General features: G+C 50.5%; 1 protein-coding gene across 2 annotated transcripts in view; it reads right to left on the minus strand.

Annotated features, from left to right (window-relative positions):
* Positions 1–4,905: 4,905 nt before the first annotated feature.
* Positions 4,906–15,921, minus strand: part of LOC308165819 (teashirt homolog 1-like) — a gene marked incomplete at both ends in the record, with an annotated part of 33,247 nt that continues 22,231 nt past the window's right edge. Inside the window, 2 exons of one of the 2 annotated variants that reach the window (XM_080539987.1) lie at positions 4,906–7,867; positions 8,129–8,546. In XM_080539987.1, coding sequence (XP_080396113.1) covers positions 4,906–7,867; positions 8,129–8,546 — 3,380 coding nt within the window. Of the gene's footprint in view, positions 8,547–15,921 lie in introns of both variants that reach the window. The other variant, XM_080539986.1, reaches the window with a different exon arrangement.

Below are 15,921 nucleotides of genomic sequence, written 5' to 3' on the forward strand. Positions count from 1 at the left end.
GTAGATGGAGAAACGTTTCATCTCCAACGCTTTGTCTGGGCATGTGTGACGGATGAAGAGGTGCAGTCACCGGCTGGCGACACACACACACACACACGCTCGCACGCGCACGCACACGCACGTGCACACACATACACCCATGCACGCACGCACACACGCACGCACGCACACACACACGCACACACACACACACACAAACACACACTCTCTCTCTCTCTCTCTCTATCTCTCTCTCACACAAACACACACAGACATAGACACACACACACACACACACACAGAGCCCTCCTCATCCAGACAGAGGAGATCATAACTAAAGGCCCTGGCAGACGAAGATTATCTCCAACATCCGTTAGCTCCAACATGTCAGCCACCATCATTCCGTAAAGACAACTTTGTCACATCTCCCTCCGACGAGCACATAACCTAACCTTGCTTTGATGAAAGGCCCCTCGCTGCCCATCTAAAACAAATGTACTATCCCTGACACTAATATCCCATTTTACAAGGGCGCCTCAGTGAAAACCTGCAGATATCAATTACAGGCCTAACCTGTGTTACTGCAGGCTACATGACTGGCGCTGACTCTGGCAGGGTGGACTAGACATGAGACACCGGGGTGGGGGGGTGGGGGGGGGGTGGAATTGTTGGTTCAGGAAACTTCCTGCAGGTTTCATAGGCTGAGAGGGACATGCACATGAAACCCAACACCAGACTAAGAACATACTGCAGAGTTTGGCATTAGATTGAGGAAACAGCATCGTTCTGCATCCTTTTACAACACACACACAGACACACACACAGACACACACAAACACACAGACACACACAGACACAGACACACACACACACACACACACACACACAGACACACACGCACACACACACACACACACACACACACACACACACAGACACAGACACACCCGCACACACAAACATTTATACAGTCAAGTTCAAAAACGCAGTGTTCACAATAGCTCCCCTATCAGGACCCCAACAGATTTTTCCCACGTTAGTTTCAGATGAAGCACAAAGACGGCTTTTTGTCTCTCGTTGTTTTTGTTGTTGTTGATACTCTGTCAGGCATTGTTTGGTTTGGTTTCTGGTATTCAGGGGGGTTGGGGGGGTATTAAAGCGCACGTCGGAGCGTGGGGAGTTCAACGCTGTAGGCTCGCAGTGGGATCTTCTCTGGCGCAGAGTCTCTTTGTTTCAGGAGTAAACAGGGGATAGATCTGCCTGCCGGTAACGTACACACTGGTAAAACACTCCATGAAGACATGAAGGAGACCCACAATGCACTTCCTTATCTCTCAGCTGTAGGTATAGGCCTGTGTGTCTGTGTGTGTGTGCGTTCATGTGTGCGTGTGTACATACCACTAGAGCTTAGTTTGAATACACCTGGAAGGGGTTTAATGCTCCCATGACAGATGTGGCGACATATAGGATATGAAAACATAGGGGCCCACACTAACCCCCCCCCCCCTCCCCCCCTCATTATAACTTGAACTTGAAATCTGATAGGGCTATAAGACTTAGGGTCGCCTATACCACACCATTGATTTTTGTTGTTTTTTATCCCCCCCTTCGTGAGATGAGTGAAGTGATTTAGAAGCGAGGGGAGACATAACAGAGTAGGTTGTGGAGGTGAGCTACCAGTCCAGGTAGGGTTTTTTGTTATTGTGTTTGTGCCCCCCCTGTCTCTACAAGCCACCTCAGTGTCTGCTGTGAGATAATGGTCCGATTCCTGGGAGCAAGCAGGCGTTTTGCTAATAACAAAACCTTCGAGGAAATCCCCAGCAATCCTCAGGGCTCACGTTCAGAGCGCCCAAAAAAACACAAAAGCTATGCAAATCTTCCCCAGACTGCGTTTATCTATCCTCGGTTTCCGTTTGCACCGCGGGAACCAGCATTGTGCGCCGCGGCACGATTATCGCATGTAATTTACATAGAATACGCACAGGAAACAGCGTGCTGATCTGCAACAAAGCAGGGAGAGTCTCTCTATCGGCTCAACAGCTATCTGACGGCAGAGCAACATTACAGGTTTAGCTGTGGGGGTATTAAACCTACAAGGTGTTTTTTTTTGGTTGCTTTTTTGATTTGCTTGTGTGCAGTGTGAACACTATCTTCTGAAAATGTTCCTTGTTTATCTGTCCCTGTTTGTTTTATAGCCCCAACTCCACCACCTCCTTCCTCCCTGGAAATGCCATCCTCAGCCCAGGGTAATCTGCTCTCTCTGTGTTCCCTTTGTGACCGAATCCATGTATCACATACAAAGGTGCAGCTGGATCAAAAAGGTGTGTAATTTGCACAAAGACACTCATACTAATGCGCCTGGGAGTGTGTGCATGTGTGTCTGTGTGTGTGTGTGTGTGTGTGTGTGTGTACATGTGGGTGCATGTTTGCATGTGTATGAAAGCGATAGGCACATAACACTCAGCCAATGCATGGCATGTTTTGAATATGAGGAATAGGAGTCATAACACTGGTGTGGCCCTTTAGCGAAACAAAGTCTCGTGCTGTTCGCCGCAGTCTGAAACCTGAGACATGGGGGAGAGATGAGAGGAGATCAAATTCATGATGTTTCTCGGAGGTTGCGGGGGTGGGGTGGGGTGGAGGGGTGGCGGGGGGACATCTTATGTGAGGCTGTTCCACGATCAGAGGGGTCAAATAAAGGTCATTGAAAAACTTTCGATTAACTTTGTTTTCTCTCCCTGTCTTATACAGTGTAGGACTCCTTTTTAAGTGTTGGCTGTATTACAGGAGGCCAGTTCATTAAACATGCAAATCCTTTGTCAATGAACCTCTCCCGACACACACACACACACACACACACACACACACACGCGCACACACACACACACACACACACACACACACACACACACACACACACACACAATAAATACAGCATTTAAATCCTCTGAGATGAGTGTTCTGTTTACTTGCTCCAGCTCAATGTGGGCAGTCGGCAGGCAGGGTGAAGAGGAACAAACACTCAGCTGAGTCTATTCCAGGAAGACAAGCACAAGTACAGTCTGCCGCCGTCCCCACAACACTGATTCTTTCAGAGCAGCCACTCCTCGGCCCGGTCACAAGCTTAGCATGGGGCTCCGAGTACAATAGGACGCCTTACAGCTTATCAGCCCCATCATCATCAGAATCATCATCATCATTATTATAGGATGATGCGCAGTCATCCGTCTTAGGGATGACACACCTCAGGTTATCATATGCCGTTTTCCCCTCATAAACTCCTTCCTCCTGCTTCTGCAGGCAACAACATGTCTATTGTTACCGCCGTCACAGTGACAGTTTAGGAGCCGTACGTTGGCAGGAGTTGTATATATAGTACAGTATGTGTCATACGTGGTGAGTGATTAGATCTGATGTATAACACCATGTGCCAGCTTGTTAAAACCTTAATTTACCATAAAATACATCTTAGCAATGATGGGTGTGATTCACACAAACAACGTCCGATATTATTGTGTGTGTGTGTGTGTGTGTGAACATTAATGCAAAATAAATACACAACCACAAATGCATGACTGTTAACAAGAACTGCTTTGGGGTTTATTTTACAATTGAGAAAAAACAAAACGAAACAAACTAATTGGTGCTAAAAAGATTTTTTTTTACAATATCATTGATAAAACATTGAAATGTATAGTCATTGTGCATCGCTTAATTATTTTTCCACACCATATCATGCATCAAATTGGATGCAAGTATAATTAAAATCATTTCTGTAAACCAAGCCAAAGAAGCTAAATTTGTATTTCTTAAAAAAAGACATTTTTGTGGCTCTACAGTATATATCTATATACACAATTTATTTGTATTTTTTATTTGTATTTGTATTTTTTTATATATAAAAATGACAATATAAAAGTTAAAGAATGCACACACCTTTTTAAGTACAAAGAATGTTGAGCTGTTGCAAATGGTAAGATATGCCTTATGGAGTTTGACATTTCACTGGTAATCATTTACAAGTAACGGACTGTTCTTTTTATGGTTGAATTCAAAGCGGCACAATTTAGAAAGAGAAACTTGTAACAAACCATATAATTGGAAAATTACTATTAAGGTGATACTTCACATCAAACAAAATGTTTTTTGAGCAAACTTGCATACTTACTGTATGGCCATTCATTTTCACTGATTGATTTGAAACCAGAAGCAGCATCTCAATTATTCCCAATGGTTACATTATCTGTTTCTTTTTGTAGTACACTGACAGATTTCCGAGCAGGCCATTCATTATCAAACATGTTGCAAAGTGAAAAGAACAACTCAAGAGGAAAACATAATAATAATCATTGATCGTTAAAATTAATCTGATTTTGACAAATGCAGAATATTTTAAAACATGTTCTCTTTACAAATAAAGATTTTAACGTCTATAAGGTGCTACTTCAGTCTTTCAAGGGATTCTTCCATTGTTTTGGTGTATACAATTAATTTTCACCTTCTTCATATCAAATATTATACAGTTTTCTTTTCCCCAAATGTATTTCTCGGTCACCACTTTAGTCACCATTGAAGCAGTAGTCGTTTTTTTTTTGTCATGAAAAGATTAAAAACTTGTGTTTAACCTTGATTCACTAAAATACATGCACAGATCAGACAAATAGCATATAAATACATTACAAAATAAGTGTTAAAAAAAGCTTGGCAAAAAACAAAAACAAACAAATAAACATGAAAAGACATGGTCCAGTCAGGCAGTATCACAAAAAAAAAAATAAGACTGATTTCTGGCGGCTCAGTTCAGCCCAGTGCAGTAACTGTGAACAATGTTATTTTAGTGCAATGAAATTCTGGTCAGTTCCACAGCCGTCTGTATGTCTATCTGTCTTTTTATCCGTCTCTGCCCTCAGCCCCAAAACCCCCTTTTTACAGTTTGTCCAGCTTCTCCAAAGCGGTGACAAACACCAGGTGATCCTCTGGAGACTTGCCGTGGGTCTTGCTGAGGTGCAGTTTGACTGCGTGCTTGCTGACGAATGTCCGATTGCAGAGCCTGCACTGGTACACCAAGCTAGTTTCGTCCTCCGAAGTGGTGGTCAGGGCTGCCATGGGGCTGCCGAATGTCATTTTGTCTGTGATCACCTTGGACGCAGCCTGCTGCTCTCGTAGGTGCTCGGCGGACAGTTTGGACAGGTCCTTCAAGCTGAAGCCCAGGTGAGACTCCAGGTGGCCGATGTAGGAAGAGGGAGTCCTGAACTGGGAAGCACAGTCACCACAGAGGAACACGGGCTGGCAGGAGTCCATGTTTTTTAAGAACTTGGTCCCGCCAGTCCGTCTGAGCTGGTACTTGACGTTGGCCAGCCAGTGGGAGATGGTGGTCATGGAGAGGCCTGTGAACTTACAGATGTGAACGCGCTCCTGGGGGCCCAGGTCGGTCATGGCGAAGCGGCCCTCTGAGGTCTCCCGGAGGCTGGAGGCAAACTGGGCCTGGAGGATGAGGAGGTGCTGGGGGTTCCAGTTGGACTGCCTCCCTTTCTTCTTCTGGATCGGAGAGAGGTCATCCAAGGCGTCCTCGAACGCACTGCCATCGGCATCAGACTTCTCCGAGATGGAGGACGGGGTGGAGGACTTGGGCGTCAGTCGACCCGTGAGGTTCTTTACCATGTCAGAGATGTCCATCAGAGCATTCTCTCTCAAAGGGGAGGAAACAGACTCGGAGAGAGACAGGCTAGACATGATAGGTTTGTTGTTACCGTTGACATCGCTACTATTGATGACGGTGCTAATGCTACTAGTGTTGTTGTTATTGTTGTTATTGTTACTGCTGCTGCTGTTGCTGTTTTTGGACTTCCTCAGATCCATGGGCTGGTCATTGCTCTCGTAGTAGTTGTAGCGGTTGATGGGCTCAGCTTGCTGCTGCTGCTGCTGCTGCTGCTGCTTGGTTGCCTGAGTCTGGTGGTTGTTGAAGTTGGGCTTGTCCATCATGCTGTTGCTGATCTTATAGAGCATTGCCAGCGGGTCACCGGCAGGGCTGATAGGCTTGGAGGCCTTGCCCAGGTGGGTGTTCATGATTGATTGGAGTGCGCTCAGCGGGTTGATGAAAGGCCTCTCTGGTGAGTGATCGGTGATGATGCCCATGCTGTTGTTGCCGTTGGTGATGGGCGATTGGCGGGCCTCTGGGCCCGTCTTTGAATGGTGGTGGCTGTCAACCGCGCTCTCTTTGGGCTCCTTCTTGCAGATGAGCTCTGACTCCGCCCCGCTTCCTGGGCTGATGCTGTTCCTGGCCAGGGGTTTAGCCACCGTGAGGTCGCTGGGGGTCGAACGGTCCCTCTGCTCTCTCAGTACGGGAGAGGGGGACTTGACAGATGAGGGGGGCCTGCACCTCTCTAAGCTCACCGTCTTCTCGTCCCTCTCTTTCTTTACGTTCGCTTTCCCCGTGACCTTCTCCACGAGCTCCTCCATGGCAGTGACATTGCTCCTGAGAGAGGGAGGGGAGGCCGGGCTCTTGGGGGAGTGGTGGATCAATGAGCTCGGGTCGGTCACCAGACCTCGGAGCCCACTGCTGCTGTACATCGGCTGCACCTGCACACTCTGGACCGAATGGGACATGCCGACGGACATGGACTTCATGCCGTGGAGCTGGTAGGCTGCGTGGATGCTGGGGTAGCCGCCGCCCCACGTGGGCGTCCCGGTCTGGGCCTTGCTGATGGCGCTGGACACGGTGTTTTCCAGGGACTTGAGGATGTCCAGACCTCCTTTAGGACTCTCCTCCAGGTCCTCCTCTGTCAGATACTTGTACGACGTAGCGCTCGCCTCTGTCTTCTCCGCCGGCTCCTCCTTCTCCTCTTTGATCTTCTTCTCCCCCGGTTCGTTCACCTCCATCCTCTCCTCCTCCACCGCCGCCGCCGCCTCCCTCTTCTCCTCGGACCCCGAGGAGAGGGCAGGGGAGACAGGCTGGGACTTGACGCTGGGGACGGGCAGCCTGGTGGTGGTGGGGGGCAGAGGGATGGACTGGAACTTCTCCTCCAGCACTGTGTCGAACACCAGCTGCTTGCCCTTCTTGGAAGCGGAGTTAGTGACCTTGAGGAAGTGGCCCGTCACCATCATGTGGGCCGTCAGCTGCTGCAGGGTATCGTGGGAGCTCCCACACTCCATGCATTTCAGGATCTGGGCCTTGCGGGCCTCGAACTGCCACGTGTAGCTGGCGCCGTTCTGATAGCCGTAGCGGTTGTTGGGTGTGACGTAGGGGTTGGTCGTGGCCCTCGGGTCTTTGCCGTGGTCCCCCAGGTGCCCACTATTACCGTGGAGAGAGTCTGGGGAACACGGGGCCAGGGCGTCCTGGAGCGCTCGTTTTTTGGCAGAGGACATCAGTTTGGTGGTCAGGGCCGGTACCGGTTCTTTGAGAGGCACTTTCTGGTAATGCTTGGTCTTGATCATGTGGACGCTCAGGTCCTGCAGGGACTCGAACGAGTGGCCGCAGTACATGCACTTGAGCACCTTCTGGGCGTCCTCTTTGCCCTCCATCTCCATCAGCGAGCGTTTGCGGGGCTTGGACCAGCGTTTCCCCCGCTCCTCCTCCTTGTCCTTGTTGTCGTCGCGGTAGTGGCCCGACTCGTTCATGTGCACCGTGAGGCCCACCAGGGTGTCGTAAGCGGCGCTGCAGTCTTTGCAGCGGAACTTGCTGGCGCCGGTGAAGACGGAGCCATAGAGTCTATTGTTCTGCCGGTACAGCTGCACGGTGCTGAACAGGCTGGGCTCTGGCAACAGCTGATAAGGGGTGTGCTGGAAGGTCTTGGCAAGGGCTGCCTGGTGCCAGTCATACGCCAAACCGCCGTTACTAGCGTTAGCACCGCCGCCATGGCCACCACCGCCGCTGCTGCTACTGGTGCCGCTGAGAGAGGTCGCGGCGGTGCCGTTGGAGCTGCCACCACCGCTGCCGCCACCACTCGACTGGTGAAGGTTGATGGTAGCGGAGCTGGAACTACTTCTGCCGTTGTGGTGGTGGTGGTGGTGGTGGTGGTGGCTGCTAGCATTGCTGCTCTCACTGGCGGTGAGGTTGTGTGTGGAGGTCGGTGTGGGTGTGGGTGTGGGTGTGGGTGTGGGTGTAGGAGTGGCGCTGGGAGTGTTGTTGGTGATGTTGCTGGCTACAGTCGCCGGCTTGGCTTTCATGATGTCCATGGCGATGCTGGACCAGGAGGCGTCGGAGATCAGGTTTGCATAGACCGCTTTCATCTGGGCCAGGCTGTCCCTCAGGGAAATGCCGTTGTCCGGGCGGAGGGGGACGTCCTCCCGGTCCTGCCCGTCCCTTGAGGAGATGCTCTTGAAGTCTGTGAGCCGGTCGCTGGTGTCGCTGAGGGGGGAGCCATAACCGGCGTCAGGGTTGGTGCAGTTGCTGAGCGGAGAGTCCCGGTAGCTCGGTGGCCGGACTCCATCCTCCTCCTCCTCCTCCTCTTCCTCCTCCTCGTTGCAGAGATATTCAATGTCCTCCTGGCCATCCAATGAGAGGCCGTCATCCTGCAGGTGCTCCTCATTCGGAGAGCCTTCCTTCGGCTCATCCTCGGGTGCGTATGCTGGAGAGAGATAGAGAGAGAGAGGAAAAAGAGGTCAGCAATTTGAAATAAAAGATTTACAGTACTCTAACCACTGACGAAACAACACGGGATGAATAGTCTATTACTGGAAATAGGGGCTTTTATTGGTGTGTCTGTGTGTGTGTGTGTGTGCGACCGAGTGTGTGGGTTTGTGTATGAGAATGTGTGTGTGTGCGAGCGAGTGAGTGTGCATTCGTGCGTGTGCGTGCGTGAGCGTGTGTGTGAGTGCGAACGAGCGAGTGTGCATTCGTGCGTGTGTATGCTTGAGAGTCAGTGGTGAAAAATGTCTCTGAGGGAGAAATAAATCACTGAGAGGCTGACAGTTGTCCTTTTTCCCTTCTCGACTCCCTACTCCTGCACATGGCTCATATTCCCCAGGAAATCACTGGCTGCTCGGCCTTGTTAGCCAGCTGTGTGGCTCCCTCTCCCTCCCTCCCTCTCTCTCTCTCTCTCTCCGCCTCTCCCCCATGTTTTATCTCTCCGTTCACTCATTCACGCAGTGAACTCGTCTTCAGTCGTTCACATGGTAGGGGTTACGCAACGCATCAGGAGGGAGGGAAACAAAACACTCATTCTGAGACACTGCTGTATCTTCCTCCTCACCCACATTCATGTGCCGAAGGTCACTATCGCTGTGTTAATACATACAGATGGGCTTTGTCAAATCGGAGAGAGAACAAGGCTTCTATCCGATACAACAAAACAATTGAACCGAGTCAAGACCGTGTTTGAGCGGTCTGTGTTTACCTCACAGTCCTTATTCTGCTGAAGTAGAAACACGAATGACTCCGACGCAACGCAATTATGGAGCAATTAATACATCGTGCATGGTGGTGTGAAAAATAGCATAGTACAGTGGTTTGGTGAGGGAGTCAAACGAGAGACTGTGTGTGAGTGCGTGCGTGCGTGCTTGTGAGTGTGCGCGCGCGTGCCTGCCTGCAAGCAAGACACAGAGAGAGGCAATAAGCAGGAGAGACAGGAGAACTGGTGAGCGAGAAGAAGGGGGAGAGGTGGGGGAGGGATCGAAAGAGAGAGAGAGAGAGTAAGCAAGAGGGGGAGAGGTGGAAGGAAGAGCGAAAGGGAGGGAGGGAGGGAGGAGGGGGAGACAGGAAAGACGGCCCCCTCAGTTCTCCCTTTATCTCCCTTCCTCCATGGTGAGATGTGTGTCCTAGATGCCAGTATCAGTCTCTCCTGATGAAACAGATGTGCTGTCAGCCTCAAACAGCACGCTAGCCTGTCATATCATCATCTAAGTGGACGTAATACCTGATATATGTACACTGGCACCATTTAATGCTGCCTGAGAGGAGATGGGGGAAAAGGAGGCGAGCAGCTGCACTAGGTGTGTGTGTGTGTGTGTGTGTGTGTGTGTATCTGTATGTTTTTGTGTGTGTTTTGTACGTGTGTGTGTGTGTGTGTGTGTGTGTGTTTTGATACTGTACGTTTGTTTTAACACAGTACTTTAGAACATTAAGGTCACAGCGCTGTCTATTGGTCTGTTTCTCTCATGTGTTACTGTTACCGAGACGCCCTTCTCAAAACGAGGCCGACATTGTGATGATTCCTGACAGGGTTTTGAGGGAGAGAGAGAGAGAGAGAGAGAGAGAGAGAGAGAGAGAGAGAGGAACCTGGCTGCGCTTCAATCCCTCAGAGAGACACAGACTCCTGAAATCCCTCACACAGCAGATTAGCATTATATACTGTACCTACTGCACAGTGCGTGTGTGTGTGTGTGTGTGTGTGTGTGTGTGCGCGCGCACGTTTTCTTTTTTACCATTCCCTCACTAACCTGTGTGCTAGAAAACAGAGCTATGAATCCATACAGTGAATGGCTATTCTGCCAACACAAGCTCCTGATCTGATGTGTGTACACACACACACACACACACACACACACACACGTAGAACTAAAAATATCACTGGGTGACAAAATACAGGCCTCCACAGTGAGGGAGGGGCTTCAGAACGGTGATCCCTTTGACGATACCTGTCAATCAATGCCTATCCTCTCACGTTGTCATGGAAACAACAAAGAGAAACGGAATCAAAGCGCACAAAACAAAAGAACGGAGGCAAAACATGTAACCAAAAATCACAGCTCTTTGGACGAGGGAGGCTTCAGAAACCATGAGCACACCACCAGCACGCCACCCTCCAAAATAGGGCAGAAGGGAAAACATATGAAACCCTAAATACATGAAATCAAATATGAAATATCTAAATGCATTCCGACTCGGTTCACAAAAATGTGAACCAGATGAAAAGAAAAGAAAAAGATCCCCAACCACTAACCCTACCAAAACAAAAAATAAAAGATACTTGGACAGAAACCAGCCATCCTCACACACCATCAGTCCCAACCTTTCATGACAGCCCCATCGTACACAAGTCTTCACTATCTGACTGGTGACCAGATCGCGTCGCGTCCTTGCTACCTAGACACACATACGCAGGGACATGCGAGGCAGGGGAGGAGGAGGAGGGGGGGCGGGGGATGCAGTCCCTAGCGGTTTAGCTGGGCGTGCGGGTGATGGCTGTGAGCAGGGCCATCTGCACTGGCGCAAAAGCGCCTGTCACTTCTGGTGTGTGTGGGGGGGGGGGCAGCGTGGCGTCAAGGAGACAGGTCCCGCGCGCCGCGGACGGGGATGGGACCAGCGCCTCGCTGTCACTAACGCCTCCCATCATCATCATCATCATCATCACAAGCACCAGCCACGCCGGGTCAGATCACAACAACACACACACTCACATACACTTACACAAATATACACATACATACACACACACACACACACAAACACACAGTGTCTCTCTCACACTCTCACACAGCCACACAGCCACCCACGCACACACACACACACACACACACGCTGCGATATCACACTAAAAACCGTACCAGAGTGCATCGACAAAAAAACTGTTTTCGTTTTGAAATAAAGTAGTATCTTTTTAGTCTCTTCTGTGGTCAGAGGTCGCCCACATACATACATACAGTCTGAAGTAAATAAGTGCTACGATTCATTGGTACTTTCTCTGGTAGCCTAGCTCTGAAACTATGATGTTGTGTGTGTGTAAGGTTAGGTTGTTTGTTTGTTTGTTTGTGTGTCTGTCAATGGCCAGATGTCTGTAGTCCTGTTGGAGAACAGACAGACAGACAGACATACTGGGGTTGAGACTGTTGTATGATTTATGAGTCTGGGTGAGGACTGTACAGTCTAACATAATGGTAGGGCTAGAGGTGGGACACTGTGCTTATACGGCTGCATGCAGGCCCACACACACACTCCCACCCCCCCCCCCTCCCTCTCTCTCTCTCTCTCTCTGTCTCTCTCTGTCTCCCCCCCGCTCTCTCTCTGTCTCCCCCCCCCCCCCCCTCTCTCTCAAAAAAGTTTAATTTGATTTCTGTGAATGATAACAGAACGAACTATAATCAGGCGGCACATCATGTTTTTTTTTTGGCATGGAGGCGATCCTCTCGTCCCTCCGTGGCAGCGGGGGTCTGGCCCTCCTACTTAGTCGCTTCTCTCTTTTCTCAGCTGAGAGTCTGCTGGTTGTTAAATCAATACAAGTCTCTGTCAGGCCTGCCCTGCCTCACCGCGGCCCGCTGTCAAAGCCAAACAAACCAGATAAGAAAGGCAGAAAGGCGATGAAATGAAGGGGAGAGAGGGGAGAGACAGAGAGAGAGAGAGAGAGAACAGGATGAGACCAGTCAGTGACTACCGAGGGCCCCCCCCCGCTCTCTCTCCCTCCCAACATCCCCCCCTCTCTTGCCTATTTATTTACACGCATTTCTTTATTTATTTGATGTGATTTTGGGAAGAGGGGGCAATCACAGCAGTCATTTGCGGCACTAATGTCCAATCCTGGACCCCTTCACTCATGTGATTTAGACTGAGGGGGGGAGGGGGGAGGGGGAGAGGGAACGGAGGGTGGGGGGGGCAGTGGGTCTGGAGTGAGGAGGAGGAGGAGCAAGAGGAAGAGGAGGGGAGGGGGGGGGGCTTGGGGAGGCCGTTTAGCCCCCGCGCTGTAATGGGAAACTGGCAGTCTTATTCCTTTCCTACATTGTGTTTGTCACCCTGGTCTCCATTACGTGGCCCTCAGCCCTGATGGCTTCAGACAGCAGCTGATCAAAAAGCCATCGCTTGACCTACACGCCGTGGCAGGGAGGGAGGGAGAGAGGGAGAGAGAGATGAGATGGGATCGAGAGGAGAGGAGAGGAACGACGAGGGGAAGTGTATGCGTGTGTGTGTGTGTGTGTATATATGTGAACAGGAGAGAGGGAGGGGGGTGGAGGGGTGTGGGGATGGAGGGCTAGTGTGTATGTGTGTGTGTGGGTGTGTGTGTGTGTGGGGGGGGGGGGGGGGGTTGATGCGATAGCTCTCGGACCGGGACAAGAGGGCTGTAAATAAAATGACATTATTATTTCCTCTGTCCCGTCATGTAGAAAAGCCAATTATGGTAATGCTGCTGCCGGCGGTGTCAGAGGGGAGGGGTGGACGGATGGGACGGGCTCCTCTGGAGAGGGCTAACACCAGAGGAGCCTCCCTCCCTCCCTCCCTCCCTCCCTCCCTGCCTGCCTGCCTGCCTGCCTGCCTCTCTTCCTCCCTCGCCCTCCACAGACGGGGCCTTGCGCAGTCGTTCCCTGCCCAGGGATGGGGGAGGGCATCGGCCCAGACAAGGCCTCCTTGCTCCTTAGGAGGAGGGTCTTACCCCACCGACCCCCCAGACCGGCCACACACACCAGCGTGGGGTCTGGGAGGACACACCCTCTCCTCCGCTCACCACGGTGGGATGTGACCCGGTGGCATGCAGGTCTGTATACAGAGACGGGTCGCGAGCAGGGGAGGTAGACATCGGAGGTTGACGTCCCGTCGCACGAGCCCCTGTTCTCCGGTGCCTACCTCCACCAGGTTGCCCCTGGTTACGGAGGACCCTACCCCTCATATGGAGATAATGATAATATATATTTACAAATAATAAAACAGAGGTATTCTCATAGCGGAGCCATCTCCATCCCAAACCCTGCAGTGTGTCGACGACAGACGTCAAAATCAAAGCTTCCGCCATTGTTAAACTGCTCTCTCCCTCCCTCCCTTCCTTCTCCAGGTCTTCCCAGCCAACATGGGCCCATCCCGAGCGTAATGAAGGTAGCAGCGCAGGGGTGAACGGCAGCACCTACCAGGGCCGCAAATAACTTCCTGCAGCGTTCCAGCTCATCGTACCGATTTATCTTTTATCGCCCCCCCCCCGCTCCCCTCCCCCCAGCCATTTGAAACACTTTCGGCGGGCCACAGCAGCAGCAGCCACAGAGGTGGTGGTGGACTCACTATTCCTGTAGTCAAGACAGGCAGAGCATGATTTTTACAGCACACACGCACACACACACACACACACACCACTCCCAACAAGACATCGAATTTGGCTGCAGCTTCCGCATTTTTTGTTGTGTTTTTACAAAAAAAATGATGATACACTAATATTGTGTGGAGACGCGAGAGGTACGGTGTGTGTGTGTGAGTGTGTGTGAGAGAGAGAGAGAGAGAGAGAGAGAGAGAGAGAGAGAGAGAGAGAGAGAGAGAGAGAGAGAGAGAGAGAGAGAGAGAGAGAGAGAGAGAGAGAGAGAGAGAGAGAGGGCGAGAGGTGCTTCTGTTTTATTTATAGAGCCATGCCTATTTATACCAAACTCAAAGATCAGTTCAGAGAAACGGCTCGTGGGCCGAAGCCAAGATCACTCACCCCTCCCCTGCCCCTAACCCTAACCCCGGCCCACACACACACACACGCGCACCGATATTCAGCCACATGTGTGCTGGTTTTCACGTGTGCTTGTCCTACAGAGGATGATGTGGTGGAAGCGGGTGGATGATTCAGGAGTGGAGTGAGTGGATGATTCAGGAGTGGAGTGAGTGCACGCTGGGTGGAGGATGATTCAGGAGGATGAGTCAGGAGGATGAGTGGAGGGAGGCCATGCTGGGTGGAGGAGGGCTGGCTGTGACGCGCTACTGCAGGGTCGATATGGCGGACCAGCAGAGATCCAAACACAACTCATCTGGCTTTTTATGTTCACTCTCACCCACTCACACTGAGCCTGGGGAGGGAGGCAACACAACATGGTGTGTGTACACGCACATACACACTGTACACACACACACGCACACACACCACACGTCGGCCTACACACGCAATAAAACAATATGGAATTTATTTATTTTTATTGAGCATATCAGCTCATGCCTGTCTCGTCTGCATAACAAGCTCTGTATAATTAAACCATAAATTTGGGAGCGCTGGTTTAATTACCAGAGACAATGTCAGGAGGCAGGAGGGTAAACAAGAGCCTTTGAAGTGGGGAGTTAAACCCCCCCCCACCCCCAACACACAGAGAGACCCTGTTCATTTAGCTGGGATGTTGTTGCACATGAAAAGGATGAAATGTTCAAAAGAGAGTGGGTGTGTGTGCGTTGTGTTTTGTTTTTAAAAAAATATAGCTTTTCCAGGAATGCTTTTCAAGGCTGTGTATGCAGCCGTTTTCGCATGCGCGTGCGTGTGTGTATACATATGTGTGTTTCTGCATGTGTCTGTGCGCCGCACATGTGTGTGTGTGTGTGTGTTTCCCTGAACAAACAAAAAGAGCTGAGGGTTTGTCATTGATTGGCGGCCACCTTCTAGTCCAGGGTGACCGTGGCAGGGGACGAACATGTGACTGGGAGAGAAAGAGAGGGAGGAGTGTGTGTGTGTGTGTGTGTGTGTGTGAGACGCTTCGGGTCATCATCCACACACACACACACACACACACACACACACACACACACACACACACACACACACACACACACTTTCCCAGCAGCTTAGCTAATTACACAAGAGCCCTAAAGGCCACTTAGAACAGGTTAGCTAATTAACAAACAGCTGATTACACATTAATTGAGAGGTGTTCTTAATCTTCACCTCCGCGTTAGTGACACACACTAACTGCTGCTAATTAGCGTTGTTAGGGAAGGAGAGGTGGAGGCAGGGGCTGGGCTTTGTTATTTTATTACTTTTATGTAAAAAGTATAAACGACGCCAGGACACACCCCACACACACACACACACACACACACACACACACACACACACACACACACACACACACACACACACACACACACACACAGCTGCTTATAAAGAGGCTTTTAAGAGGCCTAGTAAACTACCATATTTTTTTCCACTGTTCTTACCTCTTTCTCACAGGTCTCACAGAGTGTGTGTGTGTGTGTGTGTGTGTGTGTGTGTGTGTGTGTGTGTGTGTGTGTGTTATTGTTATGGAGGTACAGAGGAAACTGTAATATATACTGCCTCTAAAAGGAGGGTA

This window comes from Nansenia antarctica, assembly GCF_963989245.1.
Source record: "Nansenia antarctica genome assembly, chromosome: 10".
Taxonomy (NCBI): Eukaryota; Metazoa; Chordata; class Actinopteri; order Argentiniformes; family Microstomatidae; genus Nansenia; species Nansenia antarctica.